The sequence below is a fragment of the Festucalex cinctus genome, chromosome 2 (assembly GCF_051991245.1).
Source record: "Festucalex cinctus isolate MCC-2025b chromosome 2, RoL_Fcin_1.0, whole genome shotgun sequence".
Taxonomy (NCBI): Eukaryota; Metazoa; Chordata; class Actinopteri; order Syngnathiformes; family Syngnathidae; genus Festucalex; species Festucalex cinctus.
In genome coordinates, this window is record NC_135412.1 from 18,039,235 (window position 1) to 18,065,530 (window position 26,296).

The 26,296-nt window shown below is 38.1% G+C and overlaps 1 protein-coding gene across 8 annotated transcripts; it reads right to left on the bottom strand.

Moving 5' to 3' along the window:
- Positions 1 to 2,130: 2,130 nt before the first annotated feature.
- On the bottom strand, positions 2,131 to 25,671 carry uckl1b (uridine-cytidine kinase 1-like 1b). 8 transcript variants are annotated; one of them, XM_077513459.1, is made up of 16 exons: positions 21,312 to 21,591; positions 16,368 to 16,564; positions 14,605 to 14,711; positions 13,006 to 13,176; positions 12,746 to 12,817; positions 12,602 to 12,629; positions 12,350 to 12,508; positions 12,148 to 12,209; positions 8,199 to 8,218; positions 7,536 to 7,634; positions 7,351 to 7,444; positions 5,853 to 5,915; positions 5,634 to 5,762; positions 5,437 to 5,544; positions 3,373 to 3,529; positions 2,131 to 3,053 (listed from the first exon to the last, which is right to left on the bottom strand). In XM_077513459.1, exons 1-16 carry the CDS (start codon positions 21,467 to 21,469, stop codon positions 2,974 to 2,976), a joined length of 1,704 nt encoding a protein of 567 aa, XP_077369585.1. In that variant the 5' UTR covers positions 21,470 to 21,591; the 3' UTR covers positions 2,131 to 2,973. The 8 variants fall into 8 exon arrangements, with proteins under 8 accessions (XP_077369585.1, XP_077369589.1, XP_077369588.1 ...); XM_077513463.1 differs by lacking the exons at positions 12,602 to 12,629; positions 21,312 to 21,591 and adding an exon at positions 25,553 to 25,671 and having other exon boundaries at positions 5,640 to 5,762; positions 12,350 to 12,539; XM_077513462.1 differs by lacking the exons at positions 12,602 to 12,629; positions 21,312 to 21,591 and adding an exon at positions 25,553 to 25,671 and having other exon boundaries at positions 12,350 to 12,539.
- Positions 25,672 to 26,296: the final 625 nt, after the last annotated feature.

A 26,296-nucleotide genomic window follows, 5' to 3' on the forward strand; every position in this document is an offset into this window, starting at 1 on the left:
AAAGGGATACTTAACTTATTTAGCCATTTTTGGCAAAACAAATGTGAATATTTTCATTATTTTTCATGTACAATTAGTACCTTTAAAAACACATTTTGCAACTTGCTGTCGACTGAAAATGACATCACAAGGGCTCAGGTAACCAATCAGAGCTCAGCTTGTGAATGTCACATGACCAAACCTAGAAAACAGGTGAGCTGTGATTGGTTACCTGAGCCCTTGTGATGTCATTTTCAGTCGACAGCAGGTTGCAAAATGTGTTTTTAAAGGTACTAATTATACGTAATAAATAATGAATGTATCAAATTAATTATAGACCAAATATGAACCTTTTATTGCTATAATGGGCATAATAAGTGAAGTATCCCTTTAAAATTGTTTATGGTCAGTCTCTGTGACCCCCTGACCCGCTGCATGATTACCTATAAGCCATATTTTCGAGGAAATAGTTTTGTAAATATTGGACAATCTCAGCAACAGCTCATGAACTCATGGAAAAGAAGTGTTGAAATTGGAAAAATGTGTACATTATTTTATTTATTTATTTATTTATTTATTCATTCATGTATTTATCTCATAATGTGAGTTAAAAATACAACAGCTTGGGGTTCCCAAAATAACGTACAATACGATTAATGATGTACCTTCTTAAAACAAACAAACAAACAAAAAAAAAACACTAGTGCTGTCAAAGTTAAAGCCTTAACTAATTGCATATGACATTCAGAATATTTTTTCGTGTCAAACTAATCGGTGTCATATTTTTCCCACATTTTAAATGATGCAAGTAATTAACTGATTAGAATGAGCGTGTAGTGGATCAAAAAATGTTGAAGACGTCCTCAAAACATTAAATGTCGAAAGAATTAACATACAAAACGGGTGCTCTTTAAATTTGGTGGGAAAAAAATGTTTAAACCTTTTTATTAAGTGATTAATCAAAATTCTGAGATGTGATTAATCTGATTTTAAAAAATTTAATCCTTTGACAGCTTTAGTGTAAGCCTACATAAATATAAATCACTTTAGCTTTGGGCAAACTGAAAGCTTTGATATGATTGCGACATTTAAACACATAAATCTGACATCTCAGCATGAACAAAAATTATAATTTTGCAAGAATATTTTTTAACAGAATAAATGCTCCTTACCAGAGTAAAAGGTAAGAAGATTGATTTTTTTTATTTTTGTTTAAATTGAGTTGAGACTCACTTCCCTGACTTTTATTCACCTCTTCAAAATATGAATGTGAGCGTAACATTTACTTTTTTTTTTTTTTTCATAAAAATGGGCAACTTTTGAATTCCTATGGCATTTAGGGATACATACAGTGAGACACCTCCGTGACACCCCAATCATCTTTCTCCTAGTCATCTTCCATTACCGATGGCAACGTGTGCTAGCACATGGCACATTTCCCCTGCTTTTTGCCATACATTGGAAAAACTCAACTTTATTTATAAAGCACTATAAAGCAACCATTGCTGCATACAAAGTGCTGTACATGGAGTAATAATCATGAATGAACATTTCCTCATAGGATTATAAAATATATATCTGAAAGCACAGGTATAAAGTACAGAAAGCAAGAAAGGTATGGAATGATATCGGCTACACTTTGTCTAATTAATGTACAACTGTACTATGAAATGGCTTAGTCTTAGTGATAACACACATGCACAAAAACAGCTACAAAGTCACAAAATACTTTTACTAAACTTGGCGAAACTTTACAATTATGCGAGATTCGTGAACTTACCGTGGCGTTGGCATAAATAATAATGTTTAATTTAGAAATTACTACAGTAAAATGGGAGTTTAATTAAAAACACGGAAGTGTAACATGCTCCAGTACATTTGATTGGTCAAATGTTTCGGTGACGCGCTCTATGAAAGAACTCCAATGATCGCAAATTCTGGCTTGATATTCTCTTTCCGTTTGATTCTGAAGATTTTCGTGACCCTTCAAGTTTGATAGTAGTTACTTTAATCGGGTCAATTTGACCGACAACATCAGAGTTTAACAATGATATTAATTACGTTGCTATTAAAAACTGTCTTGCATGGTGAGTGGTGACCACTTGAAAATACATGTGTAATATCAAGGCAATACAATACAAGGACACAATCTAAACAATTGCACTTTTATTGAACATATAGAAAAAACATGCAGCAGAAGTTGTAAAAAAAAAAAAAAAAAAAAAAAAAACAGTGCAAAGGCATGAAAGACAATAAGGGGACATGCTAACATTTGTCAGCTAAACTTTGACAGTGGCCTGCATAAACAAGAGCAATTTTGATGCAACAGTTTCAAACAACTGATCCTATAATATAAATAGTTACTGAATGTGCGATTTTTTTTTTTTTTTTTCATGGCTTAGCTACTAACCAGACTTGCAAGGACCAAAACACAAGACAACGGGGCTGAAATGTGTTTGACACACAGTGAAGTCAATCTCACAAATTGTGTGAACGACCTGCCTGCCTTCTGGCTGTCTAGTCAAATTTACAGCGTGCTGTCTTATGCAGCAGTGTGCGAACGTGTGTGCTCTCAGCTGTATAGTATACAACAACGTCTTCAACAGCCCAGAAAGAAAGGGGAAAAATACACCTACACATTTTCCGATTGAATGGTTACAATTAAAGTGCATGTGAAAGTTGAGTTTAGTTTGTGTACTGATTTAAGTGCACGTGGATGATGAAGGCAATTCTTACCCCCAAGAGCCCCAATGCAATGTACAAATTCACATTCAGTATGTCGTCCACAGTATGAGAGGCATTTAAGGCGCGACCAAGCCAAACTATTAACATTTTTTACAAAAATATCTTCACCTTTATATCACAACTTCATGAAGAATAAAATAACTTAAACGCTTTAACTGTACAGTGTGGTTGTTGTTTTGCTCGGGGCAGCAAATTTTCCCTTCGTGAGACACCAGATGAGCGCGTGCACGGCCAGTGGCTCACGTTCAATCAGTAACTGGGCTCATCAATCTCGTCATCGCTCCAGTCAGGAGGTGCATCCGTACCGAAATATCGATCACCAAAATTTCCTAGAAAAAAAATAAATTAAAAAAAATAAAGAAAAGGGACAGTCAAATGAGAACCTGGGAAGAAGAAACATTCCAGATCCAACTGCAAGATTAAAAAAAAGCAATAACAGAGGATTAAAAAATATATATATCCTATTCTCATTGAATCATCGTTAGCATTGAATAAATTGAAAACTGCACCAGCAACAGAAGCTCTCCTTTCCCACATGTGAGAGCATTACTGCAAGAATACCATAAAAATAGACATAAAACAGTATACTGAAAAAGTAAAGAAAAAAAGAAAAAAATCTGCGATATATATCCTGTGTGAGGTGCTCACCGATGCCTGGTATGATGTGGAAGAGATCGTTGACCTTCTTGTCCACAGCCGTGGTGATGATCTTGACCTGCGGGAAGGCGTAGGCAACCGAGTGCACTCCCATTTCGGCCATGAGCAAAGAAACCAGGAGGATTTTGTCCTCTTGCACATCGTGGTCCTGAAACACAAAGTGAGACGTGGTGAATATTCAAGGCCTTTTTTTGAGAATATAAATATATAAATACTAGGGGTGTGAATTGCCTAGTACCTGACGATTCGATTCGTATCACGATTCACAGGTCACGATTCGATTCGATTCGATACCGATGAATCCCGATACGAATGGTCACGATTCGATACCGATTAATCCCGATACGAATTTATAAGTCGATTGTTGCGATTTTTTTTCATTCATATTTAGAAAATACTAATCAGTAAGCTTGTAGAGTGTAAGATTTATATGAAAATGTATTATTTATTTATCTGAAATTTCAGTCTTATAGAGGTTGTAATCTGTTTCATGTTTGAACAGCATTAAAATAAAAATATTAAGGCTTAATGTGCCGTTCATATAACATTCTTCCATGCTCAAGGTGTGAATCCTAAAAAATAAAATAAAATAAAATAAAAAAAAAATAAAAAATAAAAAAAATCAAAAAAATCAAAAAAAAAATCGATTCTGCCGATTATTGAATCGATTCGAGAATCGCGCGATGTAGTATCGCGATATATCGCCGAATCGATTTTTTTAACACCCCTAATAAATACTATGACTGTCAGGTGATTACAATTTTTAAAATCAGAATTAATCACGACTTCAAACGTTAACTCACAATTAATCGCAAATTTGATATCTCTTCTAAATGTATAATAAAATATTTTGTTCAAGTTTTCATACTCTTGTTAACAAAAGTGGAAAAAACATTAAGCTAATAGAAATATGGCTTCATCTTTTAGTCACTGATAAAGTAAATTCTTAATTCATAAAATTTTGTTAAAATTAAAAAGATGTACTGTGCTGTAAAAAACGAGTTATTGATTTGTGTTGGTCATTTTTTTCTGCCACTAGATGGCATAATTCCATTTGTAAGACACAAAGCTCAGTGCATTTTGCTTTCATATTAAGAACTAATTTTTAACATAAAGTTAACTTGTGAAATACTGCACATTAAAAAAACAATTATATATATTAGGGGTGTGAATTGCCTAGTACCTGACGATTCGATTCGTATCACGATTCACAGGTCACGATTCGATTCGATACCGATTAATCCCGATACGAATTTATAAGTCGATTGTTGCGATTTTTTTCATTCAAATTTAGAAAATACTAATCAGTAAGCTTGTAGAGTGTAAGATTTATATGAAAATGTATTATTTATTTATCTGAAATTTCAGTCTTATAGAGGTTGTAATCTGTTTCATGTTTGAACAGCATTAAAATAAAATATTAAGGCTTAATGTTCCGTTCATATAACATTCTTCCATGCTCAAGGTGTGAATCCTAAAAAAAAAAAAAAAAAAAAAAAAAAAAAAAAAAAAAAAAAAAAAAAAAAAAAAAAAAACGATTCTGCCGATTATTGAATCGATTCGAGAATCGCGCGATGTAGTATCGCGATATATCGCCGAATCTTTTTCTTTTAACACCCCTAATATATATATATATATATATATATATATATATATATATACACACACACAGACACACACACACACACACACACATTTGTATTTAATTTTTAAGTTTTTATATCCGTTTTTATTTTCACCTTTAATCATTTATTTAGTCATTTATTTATTTTGAATTTTGGCAGTTTTGGTCCTCCATACTTTCCAAGTAAGGGGTTAGTCATTAATCACACGTTTAAAAAATAAAATAAAATAAAATAAAATAAAAAAGTGGCATCAAAGGAACTTTAAATTAACTCAAGATTACGCACTAATTTTGACACCCATAATAAATACACTTTGAAGAAAAACAAAACAAAAAAAAACACTCAGCATTACTCGATCCTATCCCAACTGTTCTGATGATGTTGCAAAAGGAACACAATAGATGTTGAATTTGTGAAGCAGTCCATTTACCAGCAGCACTCGAACGGCCATCATGGCTGCAGCGCCAGTGGACACGGTGCAATCCATCAGGATGACGTGATCTTCACTTATATCTTTGGGGAGACGCAGGTAATGAAGCTGTGCAGGAAACAAAGTATGAATTGACGGCACAATATTTTTTGTACACATCGTTTGCCGTCTGTCGCCAGTATCCAATTGTTTTAAACCTGGACCTCAGGTTCTCCTGTGTCCTGGTTGGTCTGGATGAGGATTTTGCCGATGCGGACGTCTTTGCAAACGGCCCTCAGAGCGGGCTCCATGGTCTCGCCTGCCCGCAAAATGGACACTCCAGTTATCTGCATTGAAACAAAAACAAGGATTACGCAACTGCTGTTTAAAGGTCTTCCAACATTTAAAAAAAAAAAAAAAAAAAAAAAAATCGTTACCCTCTTCCCGTGGAAAGTCCTGCCTTCATAGTCCTCTCCCTGGGGTGTCTGGACTACATGGCGCTGTGAAAATAAACGTGAAACGATTACTCAAGAGAACTTCAACAGTAGTGAGTCAACTCCACCAGCTTTAATTTGTCCACTGCAGGAATGTAACTAGAACTACAGCAAACGATTATTTTGCCGGACGACGAATCATCAACAGTAGTCGCGATTTGTCGACCAATTGGATCATTTATAAATAGCGGCAAATTGCACCAGCTAGCACCTGCCCTTATATAGCCATTACGGGTGTCAGGCGATTAAAATTTTGAGTCGTTATTAATTGCATGTATATATATACCTTCACTTTGAGCCAAGTGATATGATTGACAAATCTATATATATATATATATATATATATATATATATATATATATATATATATAAGTTTTCATATTCTTGTTAACAAAAGTGAAAAAAAATGTTAAATAGAAATAGGGCTGAATCTTTTAGTCATTGATACAGTAATTTCATAATTCATACAATTTTGTTAAAATTAAAAACGTACTGTACTGTAAAAAAACAAAAAACAAAAATGTGTGATATTGATTTGAGTTGAGGTCATTTTTCTGTCACAAGAGGGCATAATTGCATTTGTAAGAGGGTGACAGCTCAATGTATTTTTCATTTCGGATTAAGAATGATCTACTTTAACATGAAGTAATTTGTGAAACTCTGAAAATTACAACTTGAACCCAGTCCCTACAAATATATGCATTATTGTGAAATTTATCACTGCTAAATTTTGACATGTCTGCTGCGTTGCGACTGGAATTCCCCCAGTACAGGCTTTCCAAATAAGGGGCAGGTATTAATCGCACATGGAAAAAAAAAAATTGTGGCATAAGGGAACTTTAAATTAACGCCCTAATTTTGACACCCCCTAATAACCATCATTAGCTTAGAGCTTGAATTCTTGAAGGAATGCACAAATTAATGATAAAGACAATTAAGATGATATTATATTAACGTTTAATAGATTACACTTTGTAGCATGTTAAATAAGTAATGCCGAATGGGACAAAAACTATACACTATTTAAAAAAAAAAATAAAAAATAAAAAAAAAACTTAAAAATATTGGACTCTTCCTGGGGATCAGACCTTTTTGTGGAAGGTAGACAATTCAGATGAGGAAAAATTAGTAAACTAAAATAAAAAAATAAAAATGCTTTTTAATTTTGGTTTTATTTAACCTTTATCCAAAAGTTTTGTTTTCGTTCACTAGTATGCATAATTTAAAAGTAGCAAATTGATCTACACAATAAAAATAAGTTTTGCACCTGAAATGATAACTGGGAAAAAAAATAAATAAAAAAAAAAAATCCCTGAAAGCTGTGCTGAGAACAAATGTTTGGCATCGACTGCATTCAATTCACACATTCTTGCGCTGGCTTGTCAGCGCCAAGTTATGTATTGATTCTAAAATGAATGAATCAATTGTGTGTCTTAAGCACCTGTGATGGCAGGAAGGAAAGCGCTCGCTCAATCAACAGACGCATCAATCGCTTGGAGTAAAAGATGAACTCATCCCGGCTGGTTTCTTTGTTCCTAAACGAGATGACATGGAAAAGAAAAAGTGTTCACGCTTGTTGCACACTGGCATTTTCTATTACGGTGGAAAGTTTTGCTTTTTTTCTACCTGATGATGGTGTGCATGCCTTTGACCTGGGGTGTACTCTCCAGAACGCTGAGTGTTTGGGGAAGTGGCTGAGCTTGGTGTGCGGAGGCCAGGGCTGCCCTGTCGCCACGGCAACAAACAGTGAATTGAGAGGAGCAGAAAAAAAAAACAACAGTGGGCATTAGCACCCTCCAATGTGCACGTTCCTAAATGCACACATTCAGTCCAAAAACAAACACAAACTTGTAAGTAGCGTGAATGCAAAGAGGCACAAAAAAAAATAAAATAAATTGAAACCAGCTTTAGGGTTGATTTGCAAAAGCAGAAAAACAAAATTGCAACGCACACACAGTGTCCTTGTTAGCCACGTTTGGTAGAAAATTACGACACAAAAGAGACCAAGGCAACAGAATACATTTCAATTCAAAATCTTAGAAGATTGGATGCTTTTGGTCTCAGTGAATTGTAATAATTCTCAAAGATTCCACACACGACGGGTTTGGACATGGTAGCTGTTAACCGAGGGAGGTTATCCTTTGACTGCAAACTCAACGCACACTGTTAACAAGTAGTGATGCAGTGATGGTGATTAAAATGATGCCAACCCTGTCACTGAGCTACACATTAGCCAGATGCAAAGACAAAAAAAAGAAGGAAAAAAAAAATCATAGCAAATTTGCTCACATATCCCAGCGAAGTTTCCTCTACGGACAATTTTCGTCCAAACACAACAGAGGAAGACACACAAAAGATGGAGAATAAGGGGAAGAGAAATGCAAGGACACAACATCAAGGTGGATGAATGGATGAAGGGCCAATCGGAGTGAAGAACAGACATGCCAACATGTTTACCATGAGCGTCTTATTAGGTGGAGCTTTTCGCATCTCCTGTGTGCGAATGTGTGGGTGGTACGCGAGCTAGCGTGGCACTCGTTGCATCAAAGTCTAGCGTGGTGGAAGTTGATATCTCATTTCACTTCCTTTCTGCGGCCAGACGTTCAATGGAAAGAAAAAGGCAGCACTTAGCAGCAAGGCCACTGGAAACTCTCAGCGGCCGATCATGTGTGCAACTGTCACAAGATCTGACACTCAACATTTTTTTTGGTAAATTACAGTCACTTTCATTTACTACTGTCGCTACGAGAGGACATTGCGCTCAGATGGAATTTGTAGACATAGAAGGCAGCAAGAGTGTGTGTGAGTTGTCATTTGTCCAAAAGATGGAAAGCCGACATGAAATGCTGGCTGCTCCACATTCACCTCACACACTTGAGCAGTGAAGTCCGCGCTGCATTTTTTTAAAAAGGTCCCACGTCAACAAAATCCTGTTTTGTCCAGTTTCATGCATAAATGTAGTCTGTGACATGATTGAAGTTTGACAGATGCTGTTTGCTTGCAACACGAGCACACTTTGGCGTCATTGTTGACGTACATTGGCTAATCATTATTCAAGTACCTGCTCACGTTTGTGGCTACACGCCCACTCAACTGGACGACTGCGCACCTGCTTCTTAATGCAAAGCTAAAACTTTGCCTCAACTGGCAAGGGCTTAAATGTATTTTTTAGAGAAACTCCTTAGCATTTTGGAACCAGAATAGAGCAGCGTTTAGGCACATTTTGTGGCTGACGACTTCATGAATGTGAGTTCTGGGTTTTTAAAGTGGAAATCAACCATAAACATTTATTGAAAATAATATTATATATGACCCAAGGTTATTTTAATTAACTAAAACTAAAAAAATAAAAATAAAAAAAACTAAAATAAAAAATAAAACTAAAATTACAAATTCGTTAAAGATGCCCTGCAATTGACTGGCAACCAGTTCAGGGTGTGCCCCGCCTACTGCCTGAAGCCAGCTGGGATAGGCTCCAGCAACCCCACAACTCTTGTGAGGAAAAGTGGCTCAGAAAATGGATGGATGGATGAATTTCGTGAACGAAATAAAAAAAACGAAAATGCTTTTTAAAAAAAATGAAAACTTGTTTTAGTCTTTGGTAATTAATTTCATGCGAGAGCCTTTGGGGATGATTTTAAATGTGATTTTAAGTAATTTATTTTCATATTAACCGGAATAAGGACATTTGAAAGTGTGTCACACAGAAGTGACATCATCTAGCAGCAGCCAATAGAAACACCTTCAGATGACGTCACTCCCGTGGCGTTTTTAAATATTGCGCACAAGTAATACTCTTTTTAAAACTAAAACTAATACTGAAACTAACTCAAACTATTTATTTAACTAATAAAAACTAACAGCACCACCTTGCAAACTAATTAAAACTAAAAAAAATTATAAAACAAAACTCAAAACGAAACAAAAACTAACTAAAATGAAAAATTCCCAAACTATAATAACCCTGATGTGACCTCACTAGTCTAAACACGACATTCTGATTAATATTACATTTGTGGAGTTATGGAGCAAAATCCAGCCGTCTTTATCCATCTCAGGGGGCGGACATTTTGCCACTTGTTGTCAACTGAAGATGACATCATAGTTGCTCAGGTAACAACCAATCACAGTTCACCCGTTTTCTGAAGCTGAGCTGTGATTGGTTATCTGAGACCTGAGCAACTGTGATGGTATTTTCACTCGACACCAAGTGGCAAAATGAGATTAGATGGATAAAAACGGCTTGATTTGGCTGCTTATGCAATATTAACCAGACGCTGATGAATCGTCAAGTACCTATCAGAAGAAAGTTGTTTTCCATATTAATTTAAGGAGAAGAGCGATCCAATTAGAGTAAATCTTATTTATATATGAAAAAATAATGAGAAATCACCCATTTCAAGATGCCAGATGTTTGTGACCAACTAGAAGAATTTGAAAAAGGGCATTCTGAGAACTTCCCATAATAGATATCAGAAAAAAGATATACAAAATGACATCAAAGATTACAAGGAAGAAGAAAAAAATGTGCCATGGGACCTTTTAACACAACTTTGCCAGTTTTGTCCAATCATGAATTTGAATTGCTTTGGTCTACATTTGTGGTGCCTGGTGATGTCACATAGCAGCCAGCAGGCGGGAGAAGACTTTCTCCCCGCCGAGCAGTAAGAGAATGCAGGAGCAGTCGGGGAAGAGGGCAGAGATGTTGAGGAGAGGACGGATGATAGACAGGATTAAAGGCCACTCTACCTGACGCTGAGCTCGCGCTGTGAGCCGTGGAAGGTGGCGGGATGACAGTGTGGTGGGGAAAGAGTGGGAGAGCAATTCATCATGAGTGTGCAAGTGCACATGTGGGGAGAAGGGGGCAATAAAAGCGTAATGTGCTTCTACTAAATCAATCGAAAGAGATTTCACTGCACATCTGTTTTGGAAACTGCCAATGTACAACAAGCAGCCACAACATTATGACTTCAACATATATACAGTATGAGAGCTAACATGAGATGGACCAAATACTGCTTTCCTGCCTTTATAAAGTTAATAGAGGCAATTTGTTGAATGTTACTGCTCAAGTTATTAAGTAAAGAATATATACATTATTGTTGTTCTATAGTACTGAATCTAATATTTTTCCAAACTATTAGTGACATGAATGGTTAAAAAATACACAAGAACAGCTTTCAATACAATGTAAACTACACCCACAATAACATATTGTTAAGTAAATTGTTTTTAAAAACAGTAGTTGATAGAGCTCTTGTATTAGATATCATTTACTTGTGCCAGTGGTCATAATGTTGTGGCTATTGAGTGTATATTATACTGTGTATAGAATCCTTTTGAAACAGAATGACTTATTAATGAGAAGAGCTACTGGCTTGATACGTACTTCTGAAATACCAAATTTGATTTCTCACAATGATGATTTAACAAGGTAGGAAAAAGATAAATAGCAACGTGGATCACTTTGCTTCTACTCTATAACCCTCTGTGTTTACATTTTTAAATGTCCCATCACTGGTGAGTAATTTTTAGAAAAGGACTGCAGATTACTCATGTCGTTCTGGTTCGTATCTTGCTTAGATATCTGATATCATTGCTTAGCAATTGTCCATGCTGTGACGGCAACGGGACAGTCACATCCACTGTATTATTAAGGAATAGAAGTAGAAGCTATAAAATAGGTTGTTTTTTTTGTTTTTTTTTGTTTTGTTTTTTTAAGGCTTTGGATAAGTCAACTACAGTACAATAAAACTGTGTATTAGAATTCCAAACAGTTGCATGAGGTAATTTCTCCTAATTATGGACATTATCGTTCCACGTAATAGACTTTTTTTTCCTTTTTTTTTTTAACATTGAAACAATATGAAAAATAAGAAAAAAAGACTAAGCTAATTCACAATGATCCCTTTAAGTGCAGCACATCTTCTAACCACTAGAGGGAGTGGTAGAGTAAGGCAAGCACTCTCAGATACATGGATAGGAGAAATGAGAAAGGCCATTTACTGGATTAATTCATCCCTCAGGGTTGGGAGAGATAGGGCAAAAAAAACCAAAACCCTGGTTCATAAAGATGTTTTCTTATGAGTTGAGTGCGAAAGAACTTAACAGGCAAACAGAACCTGAGACACAATAAACAACACTGGCAAGTAGGAGGGCCCAAGTCTCAACTCATTCACGTAGAATTAACAGACATGACTGTTTCCGTGCTTTAGGTGGAATGCGTGAACTTTCTCACCTCCTCCAACTGACTGTGTACATGCTGCACTATCAAATCAATGGCCACCATGTTCCCGCCACCTGATGGGATGATAATAGAAAAGCATGTCAATATTGGAAGTATGAAAATAACTTCTTGTCTAATGTCACCAGAGTATTATACTTCCCTTTCCTGTTCACAGTAACTCATGCAATTGTGTACGTGTGGACAGTGAACGTACCGCGAGGCACCACAATATCCGCCAGGCGCATGGTCGGTTCAATGTACTGCTCAAAGGCTGGCTTGACAAACTTATTGTATTGTTTGATGACGCCCTCGATGTCACGTCCTCGCTCTGTTATGTCCCTCCGCAGCCGCCGCACGAGACGGATGTCCGAGTCTGTGTCGACAAAAATCTTCATGTCCAGCAACTTCAAAGGAAAAAAAATGACAATTGTTTAGCTTTAAGTTTTTGTTAGAATGTTTTGCTCACTGTATTTTGGTGCACACGATACTGGGTGCTGGATGGTACAAGTGGTTGCAATAATGGGGGGGAAAAAAAAAAAAAAAAAAAAAAAAAAAATAGCATATTCGATCAGACTGTTATTAAACAACAAAAAACCTCAGCCTTACCTACCTGCAAGAGCTCTTTATCGACGAAGGCCATTATACCCTCAAAGATGATTACACTGGCTCCATATACTGTTTTCTGTGGTGGATAAATATGGCAATGTTGTGAAAATGTTTAAAAATAGTAATCATGCATAAAAAATATGCAGACAGTTAAAGCCTATACAAAACAAAAGAAAACAAAAAAAACACACGAAATAGTGAAAGTGTAGTACAGTGGGAGAACACTATACACAACAATTGAGTATTTGGTACATTGATCCTTACCCATTCCTTCTGTCTCCCGTGAGTTGTGAAGTCATACACGGGGATTTTCACACTCTTGCCCTGCTTGAGCTTTCGAAGCGTGTGCGTCAGCAAATCAAAGTCGAAGGCATCGGGGTGGTCGAAGTTATAGTCGTTACTGGCAGCCCGTGTTTGTTGTTCTGAGGAGAGGACCTGATGGACACATTTCATAAATAATACATCCAAACTGCAATGATGCAATCACTGTCCAAGCACAATGACAAAATGATTTCCACAGTAAAACCCTGCTGATTTTGCTCATATTCATCAGAGATTGTGTAGTACAGGGGTGGTCCTCGAGGGCCGAAGTCCTGCAGGTTTTGGAGGTTCCCCTCTTCCAACACAAGCTGATTCCAAACAACAGGATCGTTATCCAGCTTATGCAGAGCTTGCTGATGAGCTGATCATCAGATCGATTCAATGAACCCCCCCGATTTAAATCGAATCGTGGAGTTGGCGAATCGTGACACCCCTAATATATATATATATATATATAAATAAAATATTGTTCAAGTTAAATATGCATCGCATCGAACTGCCATGAGGTTAGTGTATTTTTCTCTTAATCGTCTTTACTGTTATGGCCTAAAATGTTTAATCACCAATAACTTTTGGAAAATAGGACTTCTAGGAAGGCTGTTTCAGTATTGGATTTATGGCCACGGCAAAAAAAACAAACAAACAAACAAGCATAAAAAAGCTAAATTAGGAAAAAAAAAAAATTAACTGTACAAAAACAAAACAAATCATTTGTTCCATGAAAAGGCATTTTATTCAATACTTAAATGATGTCTTTCAAGGCCCGTAATCTGAAATTTTGGCCAACTTGGACCTCTCATATTCAAGTGACTTCGTATGCTAGGCAAGGTCACATGTTTCAATAGAAAGTGAATTTTCTTCATCCCAAAAATAATTACTATGCTTCATTCCATGATTGTGAAACAGCATTTCAAGAACATTTGCACATAAATTCCTGCTCAATATCAGACGAGGTGAGTAGAACTAAATTTAGGAGGCCATCACGTGCCACGGTGACCTCTGCACCAGGTGGTCAGACGCTAATAAAACGCCAGTGCTGCCAACTATTTGTATGTTGAGAGGTTTCTTCAAGAAAGAAAAATGAGCACATGCTCTGTGTGACACGACTAATAAATGTGTGAATTTGAGTCAAAACACATTCCAGAAACGATTTAGATGTCGCCCTCCGGACACAGCAGTGTGAAAATTGGCACTTGCGGTGAGCCCCAGATCACAGTGACAAGATTACATAACCACAGTTGGTCGGGGTACATTGAGGAGTGGGAACTATAGCCCTCCTTCACCTCACTCAGTATGAAATCCTGCCTTTCAGATCTCATCACTCTGGGATCCAAGAAGCAAACAGTATTCCCTTTTAATCTATTCTCCACGCTAAACGACTGCACTAAAATGTTGCTTCAGGGGGACTAACCAGTCTGACCAGACAACAATTAAATAAAGTGGGAGGGAAAAACAAGTTAGTTCATGTTAAAATGTCGTCTCAGGGGCCATGCGGAGAAAGGCCTGTTAAATGTTGACGGGTGTCTACGACCTGTTGCATACCTTGTAAAAGGAGTCCATGGAGAGGAGGACGACCCAAGGAACGTCGAGCGCTTCGATGATTTTTCTAGCAACTGTCGTCTTTCCTGAAGCACTGCCGCCACACAGACCTGTGACACGATGACGACATCAGAACAGTGGATGTGATTTTATATGATGTTGTTGGGTTCACAGACAGGAGCACACAATTGCACCAATATTTTAAGAGGCAGGCTGAAGTTGAGACTATCGTCTATAGAGCTCATTCAAATATTTTTAGTAAACTTCTGTCAGTGACACAAAAGGATTGTGTCTAACTATACGCCATGCTAGAAACTTAAAGTGATGACAAAATAGGGATACACTGATACAGCATTCTTCAGACTGAGTTATGAGTCGAGTATAAATACGTACATTGGCATACTCAACGATACAGACTACCAGGACTTGATAATGCCAGTCTTGCAATTTTGATGAAAATGTTTTTCATTTTAATCAAATATTCGTCAAGTCACAAGTCAAGTTTATTTATAGAGCCCTTAATCACACAATTGCCTCAATAATTTGTGTTACATTATTTCACTTATTGTGTTCTGTTTGGTATCTATTATATTCATCACTTTACAGCTGCAGTTACTTTCATTTGTTCAAGGTTAAAACATCAATGCGACTCATTAGCCTATCTATGGTGTTTTACATTATGTATTAGCATTAAGCTAGCGTTAGCATCCTTTTGCAAGACAAAGCTGTGAGTTTACCTAGCCCATTTTTGTTGAATTGTCGAATATGGAACTAAGCAAGAATCCAAAACACAAATAAGATGTTGCTTAATAAATATAAAAAATACATATACAGTACAGCAAACAAACATCAGTTCTTAAAGGGATTACGCCACAGTATTTTAAGCCCTTCCAAAAGTTAACTATGGAAATATAATGATTAAATCTTACCTTTGACACCATGGCGATGTAATTTTTTTTAATGAAATATTAGGTGTTTTGCTGGTTAGATTTGTAACATGGAAGTAAAATGCCCAGTTCAGTAAACCCCCACCACTCCCCGTGTGACTGACGTGCCCCCGGCGAGCCGAGTGCAGTCTGCTGTTGGAGATCTGTGTTTGAGCACTCTTCTGAGTACACCACGCAACTTGACACAAGCCAATTCTGCAATAAACATTTGAAACAAAACTGCTCCTTGAAGCTAGAAATCGTGGAGGAGATGAGGAGAGTGAAGAGGGGAAAAAAAATAAACCTGTGCTGGTTTTGAACCAGGGACTTGCTGCTTATAGAGCGAGCACACCAACCACTATACTATTCGTTCAGTTAGGTTCAACAGTGCAAAAGTTTTACTTATAGTTTATACAAGTGTCAGCCAGAACCTTGTGGGAGACACCCAATTGTCATTGCACTTTTGCATTGCAAATGTGAAGGATAACTGATTGCTTTGAATTCATTTGGACAATGTTTACTGATAAAGGCTACTTTTGTCAGTATCCCATTGAGGGTTCAGAGAAAGTGGGCATGCGTTTAGTCCGCAAAGGTGGTGCAGGGGTGGGTCCGCACTTTACGATGTCATAAAGTGAGCACTCGCTCGTTTTCTCAGGTTGGGAGGGGCAGGTGCTTGGAGAGCAAAATAACCTGGAATTTCTCAGAAAGGGATGAATGCAGGAAAAAACTTCTGTGATGTTTTTGGTGAGGAATTAGCACTTTAACACGGCTAAAAGCTCCAAAAAGTTGATTTTTCATGTTGCTGTCCCTTTAACGGTGCACGTGCATGATGAATCCTACCAATGACAAAGGCCTCTTTGGACTGGGTGCCGTGCTCGTTGTACCAGGGTGGGCGCCCAGCGGTGTAGATGGTGCGCTTGGAGGTGCGCAGTAGAGGCGGCTCAGACTTGCACTGACTGGTGGTCCTTTTCCGCGGTGACAGGCCCGTCGTGCTTACCGAGGGGAGGAGGCGGTCCAGTGAGTCATCGCCAGCTCCGCTGCAAAACACACAATCAAAACTTGTCATCATCATCGCTCAGTAAAGGAATTCTTCTTACATGCTACCTGTTAAAGTCAATGTCATATCCCATTGACATGCTAAGTGGAAATTAGCATTGACTTCCGGGAGTGATATTAATTCAAATAACAAATATTCACATACAGGTAATAAAACAATACTCAAATGTACATAATATTCTCTCTAATCTGTGAAAAACAAGTTATATTAGAGCTGAATCACAATTTTTTTCCTTCTACTTTTATTTTGTGTACTCCGTACATGTACGGCGCCACACTGCCCCTATGAGGCCAACATGCACACAGCAGGAACAGCCAGTATTAGTTTTTATTTATTTAATTTTCTATTGCTATTATTTCAGTGTATTTTTATTTTTATTTGCTCTTTTTTTTGTGTTATTAATTCAAGTTATATCTCAAGTTTTTAAGAATTGAAAGAATTTGCACCAACACACATTTCCACATTATCTGGCATGTAATACGATACTGGATGTCCCAGATTAGCCAGGCCAGTAATAATTGCGACAACAACATTATACAATACAGTAAGATCAAATACATATTATAAAAGAGATATGGAGGATGATTATTCAAGGTTTGAATGTGTGCAAAAGTGTGAATGTGTGGCTGTGGCAGAATGAAAATGGAAGAAGCTTTAATTTCACATGATATCTACAGGGACATAAATGTTCAAGGAAAAACAAAACAAAAAAAACAAACAAACAAAAAAACAAGTGTTCAACTTGCAGGGCTCAATAGACCTGATGAGGCTATGGCGGTAGTTTTAGTAGTTGAATGATTATCATTTCCCCCCCCCAATAATCACCCAGCCCTATGAGACACCATGATTTTAACTGAGTGAAATGAACACCTGTGTGAGTGTATCAAAACTGATCTCATGAGATCGTGCAAATGGACATAATGTTGCGATCGGCCACTGTAGGTTCTTTCGAAAAACAGTATTGGGTTGCTGTATAACAGAGGCTTAAAATCCCAAGACAACCGGCTCATCGTTGTGTGACTGGTCACCATGTTAACAGTAAACAAGACCCAGTATGTGCCGAGTTACTGCTAATTGAGGGTTAATGTTTAGTTCTTAGCAGCATGAATAGCTTTGGCCAATCCAGTGCAACTCCAACAGGAGCCAAAGTACACAAAGTGACCCGATTCCATGACAACAGCTCAACTGTTTGCGCTACTGAGTAATGTGCATGCGGAGTGCTGAGTGAGGCTACGATGACTGCAAACACAGTGTGTCATCACAAATAAGGTAGTCACGAGGTATCAGCTTGTTCAAGATTCAAATGTTACTCACAGTAAGGAGCGAGTGCAGGCTGAGGCTGCAACTAAACCTTATTTGTTGAATCTTTCGATTACTTTTTTTTAATGAATGGATAAATCGGATAATATATATTTTATTCAATCCATCCTTTATTCAAAGACAGGACATGATTTCAAATTGACAGTGCAAAAAAAATAATAATAATTGCACAAACATTGATTTTTTTTACTGTCTTTTGGTCTACGCCAAAAAATAAACAAAAACGTTGGCCAGTGTTTTCCAAAATAAAAGCAGGTGTTTACATTTTTTTTTCACTCAATGTGCAACAACAATACATTAGATCAGTGGTGTCCAAACTACAGCCCGGGGGGCATTTGCTGTCCATTTTTCAGTGGTCTGCGACATATGCTAAAAATGGCATTTGACTCAGTTCAAATAAAATAAAACAAAAATGTTTGGAGATGGTGAAAGTAAGAGGGTATTGAAAAAGAGGTGCCATTAAAAGGTTAATTTAGTTAACTAAAACTAACATTCAAAAACCAATATTGTTACCGAAATAAAATAAAAATGTTTTTTAAAAAACGAAAACTAACAAACTACATTTGATGTTTACAAAACTAATTAAAACTAACTATAATTAGAGCAAACATCCTTCGTTTTAGTCTTTGGTAATTAATTTAATACATGAGCCTTTGGGGATGATTTTAAATGTGATTTTTCATCGATTTATTTTGATATAAACCGGAATAATGACGTTTGAAAGTATGTCACAAAGAAGTGACGTCATCTAGCAGCAGCCAATAGATGTTCAGATGTCTTCAGATGTCGCGCCCATGGTGTTTTTTAAATATTGCGCACAAGTCATACACATTTTTTTTTTAAACTAATACTAATAACAAAACTAAAACTAAGCATTTTTTTTTAAAGAACTAAACTAATAAAAACTAACAGAACCACCCTGAAAACTATTAAAAACTAACTAAAATGAAAAATTCCAAAACTATAATAACCCTACTGCCATATTACAAATTGTTACTGTAGCATTTTTCTAAATATGCAAAAGCACAAATAAATTATTTGTACAATTTTTAGGACTAAAACCAATTTCTCTTCATAACATCATGTGGCCCTTGCGTCCTTCTGATTTTCTGTATAGGGCCCTCAAATGAAAAAGTTTGGACACCCCTGCATTAAATAAATCACAAATTATAACTTTGAAAAATTCACTTTCACAACTCGCCCAACTTGTGTGGCCCGCACTTACTGCATTATCCGAGACATCCACACTTCACCCAGCGAGGACTGTAAAAAGCCAGCCGCCATTGTTCCATAAGACTGCCAGTGTACCGATGCACTCGAATGCAGGCCCCCTCAAGAAGTGTTTTTCTCTCAAGTCATTCCAGCCAGTTTTGTATTGGCAACACTCCTCCTCAGGTGGAGTGTGGAGCATTCAGAGGTGAAGCACACAAGCATTTATCTTATCGGCGCGGGGGTCACAGGGGCACGGACGGACCGTGAGAGCGCACGCGCGCACATACGTACGCAGCCACTTTGTGTGTTATCCGTTAAAACCAAACCAGGGTGCAATAAAAGATTAGTGTCGCCGCCGAATATGCCGAGTCATGCACTTCTGTATTTACAGTCGCATGCTTGACGGTGCATACACTGGTGATGATTGGTCACTGTTCAAAGAAAGAGGGCAGGGGTACCTTGAAGCACAAATCCTACCCAAGGTCAACAACAAACTGGAAAGAACATTTGGAAATATAACACTGACAGAGTTGTATTGTAATTTGTAACTACCTTGCCTTTTGACAAGTTTCTTTTTCAACTTATTGGCTGTGTTGCTTTATTGCTGACACTGTACATGAGTTCAACCCAGTCACGAGTTACAAAAACACCACAGTAGTCTTTCAAGAATTCCTGCGGATATGTTGAACACTGATATCAAAACAACATTTGTGTTAAGCCCAATAATACCCCATGAGAACCAACTCAGTCAAAATGGCTTGTTCCAGGATATTTATTTACAATGTGGGTGCCTGCTGAGTCGGCCAAGATCACATTTGAAATAATCATTAAGCGTCACAAAGCTGATAGTGTGATGCCTTGAGATACAAGTGGCCCGACATACATGTTTTAGAGATACAAGGTTTTGACATCCATTTTTTTTTTTTTTGTTGCTTTGACTTGCGAGTGCTAATTAGATAAGAGCACTGTATAGTGGCTGTGAACGCAACTCACTTAAAAGCAGCAGTTTGGCAGTGAAGGAACGATTTCTGGGGAAAAAGAAAAAAAAAAAGAAGAGGCTTCAAGCTCCTGACTAACACTCCCGGTTGAAGTTTACTGCCAAGCTAAACAAAACAAGAATGAAATCTTTAAAACAATCAGATAGCTTTGCTGACAAACGCACAACCCCTTTCACGTTCTAAGGGATAGCATTGCAGGTTTAGAAACGACGTATATTTCAAGAAACAGTGGACCAACAACACATGCATATCGCTGTCACAATTTGGTCTACACTTTGGTCAGAGCACACGTGTTGGTGTCATGTTTACAAACTATTTACCAACCTAAAATGTTTCAAAGGCTTTGCTGTCTTTGGTGATACAATGTTAATGGTTGAGCAAACATGTGGTTTTCGAGGGTGTCCTGAAAAGTGATATTTTGGAAGTGCAGGTTTTGGCTGGACGCCAGCGATATGAAAATTACCCCATATACGAGTACATTAATATATTCTTTATAGTTGACAGAAAATTAAGTAGTAGAAAGAAGTACTATTCTTCTTCGTTTATCTGCATGACTAAATTATACTGTCTCCTAGTGGCCTAAGCGGGCACATCAGAAGGAGCAGCACAATGAATTGAAGTACCGCATTAAATCATGATGCATAAACTTTAAGTCTTTACATTCTAATTAATTAGGTTATTGATTTGTGTTTGTATTAAATAAAATATTACAGCATGCTACTTTTTCTGGGGGGCTAGAACAGATTATTGGCATTTCTATTCATTTCAATGGATACAGATGATCTGAGATATCATACTATTGTGAGTTCAATCACTGAACAAACTTGTATCTGAAGGTACCACCATACCGAACCACACAATCATTTAGAGCAGTTTGGAAAATTGAGATGAAAACAAAACTGCAACAAACCCACTTGCCTACTGTGACAGTAGGTCACAAGTGTCACAACCAAGCATGTCAACAAATACCCGAAGGACGTAGAGTTGTGTACACTCCGAATAGCTAATGAATGGGGTTTATATTTTACAACAAGAGACTTACAGTCCTGTCGGCTCAATAATAATACAAGAATAGGTCAGACAAATCCAATCCATCCATTGTCTACACGAAGCGGCTTCGGGCAGACTACTGCCCTCACCAGACAATCCCATTCACACTATAATATATTACAAATCAATCAATTAAAGTGCACTTACCAGCCATCAGATGTCAGTGTCCAGCAGCCAGATATTCTGGCTCCTGAATAATTCGGTAGCGAGCTCATACGTAGAGACCACCAGGGAGACTTCCACCACTTTAATGTGATTTCATATGTTGGACATGCACACTCTGCTGCATTTGTGGTGCAGCACATCAAAAGTGAGCCACGGTGTGCCAAAGGGGGGAGCCGGGGATCAGCTTGGAGAAGAAACGAAACTTTACAACATGCTTTCCGTTTCCTGCCGTTCGTTCGGCCGGGCGGCGCGCACGGGGGGAGGCGAGGCACTGCGGCGCGCTCACCGTCCAACTACGACACCGCCCCCTTACCACGCTCCTCCCCCTCCTCCCGGACAACAGAGAATGCATGAGGACGAGCCGCCCTCGCGGCTAACTTCATTAGGCGGTATTAATAGCGGCTGTCCCGGATGCGGGCGCGCTTACGTCGGCGCGTGCCTGTCATCTGTGCTTGACAGTGCGCATGCACGCTGCAGCTGGGGCTGAAATAAGTAGAAGGAGGACTGTGACGAGGGCCGGCCGAGGACTGAAGGAGGAAGACCTGAACAAGACGGAACAAACAAGTTATTCTTCTAGGCTAGCGTCTGAATAGTTGACAGATTGGAGAAGGCTAGAGGGAGGGGGGGAAGTTGTGTTTTCCCCCTGCAGGGACTCCTATGTCGCACACTGCTTGCTTTACACCAGTCACACACACACACACACACACACACACACACACACCCACACAGCATGATGAAATCCAGCACCATCTTTTCACCAGAGTCACTCTCTCTCTTCTCTCTCACACACACTTCATAAACAGCATGATGAAATCCAACACTCCCGCCCTTCTCATCAGCTGACACCAATCCCTCCCACCACAGTCAAAACACATAAACTACTGATCAATATGCTCACATCAGAGATATCCCACATTGTTTGCCAGCATGTGAAAAAGCATACTCATCACGTCGTGTGTTTTGAACCAACGCAAGAGTAAGACGGACGGCGTGCAACTCCAAATACTTGCAGATATGTCACAAGAGCTGCTCCTTGCTAAAATGTCAAGTGTTAGTGCTGAGAGTCGCTGCGGTCCAAGACATCACAACAGACGAGTGCGTTCAAATTAAGTAATGGGTCGGGCGCTGTTGCCAAGCTGAAATGCCAAAGACAAGAAGAGAGTAACCGAGGACGATTTTTACAGTCCCTCCAGCATTAGTCTAAAGCAATCTTCCAGATGCAATAGTACCAATTGCAGAATGAACAATAAATGTACTATTGGGTTCAACAATAATTGATGTCTTTTTCGAGGTCAAGTTGTCGATGGGGTGACTGACTTGCAAGCACAAACTTGGGATAAAAGTGCTCTACCTTGGAAGTCGCAGATGAATCAAGTCAACATTAGTAAATATTAGGGGTGTGAATTGCCTAGTACCTGACGATTCGATTCGTATCACGATTCACAGGTCACGATTCGATTCGATACCGATTAATCCCGATACGAATGGTCACGATTCGATACCGATTAATCCCGATACGAATTTATAAGTCGATTGTTGCGATTTTTTTTCATTCATATTTAGAAAATACTAATCAGTAAGCTTGTAGAGTGTAAGATTTATATGAAAATGTATTATTTATCTGAAATTTCAGTCTTATAGAGGTTGTAATCTGTTTCATGTTTGAACAGCATTAAAATAAAAATATTAAGGCTTAATGTGCCGTTCATATAACATTCTTCCATGCTCAAGGTGTGAATCCTAAAAAAAAAAAAAAAAAAAAAAAAAAAAAATCGATTCTGCCGATTATTGAATCGATTCGAGAATCGCGCGATGTAGTATCGCGATATATCGCCGAATCGATTTTTTTTAAACACCCCTAGTAAATATGGTTTTAAAAAAATAACAAAAAAAACAAAAAAACAGAGGCTACAGGAAGTTCATTGTTGCTTTCATCAAACTAAACATTCAAGACAATTGACCTTACCATAAACCACACCCGCATGACCAAGTAAACCAATCAAGACGCAAGACGTCATGTCTGCGCCGGCACGTGAGTTTTGCTAAGGACAAAGCAATCCAGCTCCCGGTGTTGCATTGCGTGGCTATCCAAATGCAAGAAAAAAAAATCAATAAAAATGGTTAAAAGCTGTAGTCATGGCTTGTGAAGGAGTAATAACAGTTATCCCGATCGATTAACCGGCGTCCTGCTGTAGTCACGGCTTGTGTAAGAGATAGCAGTTATCCCGATCGAATGGAAGGAGGTGTCCAGTTTATTCCCTTCCCTAAACCCTCAAACAACTATGAAAAATGTCTGTGCTGGATCAAACTTTGCACACATAACCAGTTGAATCACCCCAAAATGACCAGAAACGACTACATCTGCACTAAGGCAATGTTCTCCATTGTTGTTTTTATCTAAAGTTAATGATAGCTCCCGGTAGCTAACCGCCCACATGCGCTTGTTGACTTACTATTTACTATAAATACCAACAAAACATTGAAACTATGAGGTAATAGAAATTCTTTCATACCCTGCTTGACAAGAATAATGTCCAAAAACTTCTGTTTTGCCGACTATGGGTCAAAGTGTGTGAGGTGTCTTTTTAAGACTTCTGCAGCAGCAGACAGTGTATTTCCTTTGTTTTTGGGCAAAATTGCATGGTGACATGGTCAGGGGGTGAAGATACCCTTCACTAAAGAAATTTAAAGCCCCCTCTGCTTGCTTGGAAGAGAAATATCGGCGTCCTGAAAATACCTGACCGAGAAATCACAAGGAACATTTGACAACTTTGCCATTACTGTGAATGCACTTCAGCTCATCCCGGCCGGTAAATGTCCGAGGGTGCTGCTCGTTGCATTTAGTGGGCGGGGAGGGGCGTGCCACCATAAGGTCAATTGCACTTTGTGTATTTCCAACAACTACAAACGCCTTCAATAGCTTAACCCCTTATCATACGAGCAATTTTGCCGAAAATGCTTTAAAAAAAAAAAAAAAAGTTGCATTCAAAGTAAGTTTGAAGCTGTTCCTGAACCATAGAGTATCGGCATAGTTTATATATATATTTTTTAAGAATGTTTGCCCGCCAGAGACCATGCTAACATACAAAATAGGAAACACAATTGACAGATGGAATAACAATTGGCATCTATGTAGTGGTATTTTATTTATTTTTATCCATGAAGCAATGGAAATCCAAACACAAACTTTGCTAGCACACATTGCGAAGAACGACTAATATTAGTGCAGCATTGATGAAAAGAGGAGTTGAGACCTCACTTGATGAATAGCAGCGTGCACGCCATAAGGTTTGATGAAACTCTTTATCCATCCAACCATCCATTTTCTTAACCGCTTAATCCTTTATTTGATTATGTAATTACTATATTAATAAAGTGCTATTTGTTGTTTTTTGGGTGTGCTAGAACAGATTAATGGCATTTCAATGGAGACCGGAACCAATTAAAGTCAGATATGAAGGCACCGTGGCAGGGAAAGACCGATTATCTGCCAGGCCAATTATCGGCACAGATATCCAGTGTTTAGATGAATATCGGCATCACTTTTTAAAAATAATATGAGAATATTACGAAGAATATTTTAACTTGTAACGTAAATTTGGAAATGTTCATTGCCTTCATGACCCCTAAAATTAAAGCAATTAATGGCTTCCTTCTTCCGCTTGTGGTTGGTGAGCAATTCACTACCTTGAAACGGGAGCACAGCCTCAGTGGACAGACGCCTCAATGCAGTACTACCATCTTGTGGCCTAATCGAGCACCTTAGTAAGGCTCAACATGACAGTTTCTCAACCACATGCTCACTCTCCAGCCTTCATATAAACATTTTGCAAAAGGAAACAGACGCAATTACTCTTGCTAATCTTACTACAATGATCGTAACAAATGCAACAAACATTTCTTCGTCTGAAACTTTCACACGGTAAATATTATAACGTTCAAATTTCATGTGCTCGTTTCATGTTTTTTCAAGCCAACAGGCAAAACGAGTGGAAAGCACGAATACATTAATTACACAATTATGAATTATATTAACCTTAAAATTCGCATCGTAGCTTAAATTATTATAATGTATGCACTGGTTGGAAGTCAGCGTGTGCGCCAGGCCATATTTCACCGATGGCAACCGTTCTTGATTACTGCACTCGAATAAAAATCTCTCGGAGCTCGTCATTACGTCCAAGTTTGTAAGATGAGCGTCACAAATTGTTATGCTTCTTTACCTGTTCGGGGTTTTGTCGCCCTGCTCCATCTTGACGAGCCTTTCTTCCCTGCTAACGCCAGACATTGCTAATCTATTGACAATCAGATGCTGGCAGAACGTTTGTGCCCCGAGGCTTTGTGGGAGATGTAGGCAGCTGGTGTGCCACAAGACTGCGAAGATAGCGGCAACTAATAGACTGAACGTCAAGTCCCAGAATGCAACTCTTGTGCGCTTCCGCTCGCCCACTAGCAGCATGGGCTGTACTCGCTGACTGTACTGTACAGTACATTGAAGCCATTTAGCCTTTCCTAAAAGAAAGGGAGAGAGATAAGGGCCTCGGGCTACGTATGTGGCAGTGGAATTGAATAATTTTCGTGTTTTGACAAATGATTTTTTTAAAAAAAATTTAAAGGCGAGAAGTTTCAAACAGTACGACATAACCGAAGGGTGACCACTGATACGAACTGTTCAATAATGCTTCTGAAAATACAAGAGGCAACATGTTCAAAATTACTCGTTTTATCAAATAATTTAATGTGGAGATTCAAAGAAAATATAGTAGGCGACTTCACTTTTTTTTTTTCTTTCAACAAACCTTTATTTATTAGTTGAGGGCTAATGAACAGTTCATACAATACGTTTGGGAGAAAACTGTTAACAGTCCAAACTCACAGGAGAGAGAAAGCCACCTGTTAGATACAACACATCTTTATTTCAGATATCTTTATTACATCACCATTGTGAGCTACAACACTATCTCTTA

Coding starts and splice junctions, on each gene's coding strand:
- uckl1b (XM_077513457.1), bottom strand. CDS start 21,469: ATGTGCTGCACCACAAATGCAGCAGAGTGTGCATGTCCAACATATGAA. Junction 7,635..8,198: donor AGGAAACTTCGCTGGGATAT/GTGAGCAAATTT, acceptor CCGTGGCGACAG/GGCAGCCCTGGCCTCCGCAC. Junction 3,530..5,436: donor TGGCCGTTCGAGTGCTGCTG/GTAAATGGACTG, acceptor TTTGTGTTTCAG/GACCACGATGTGCAAGAGGA.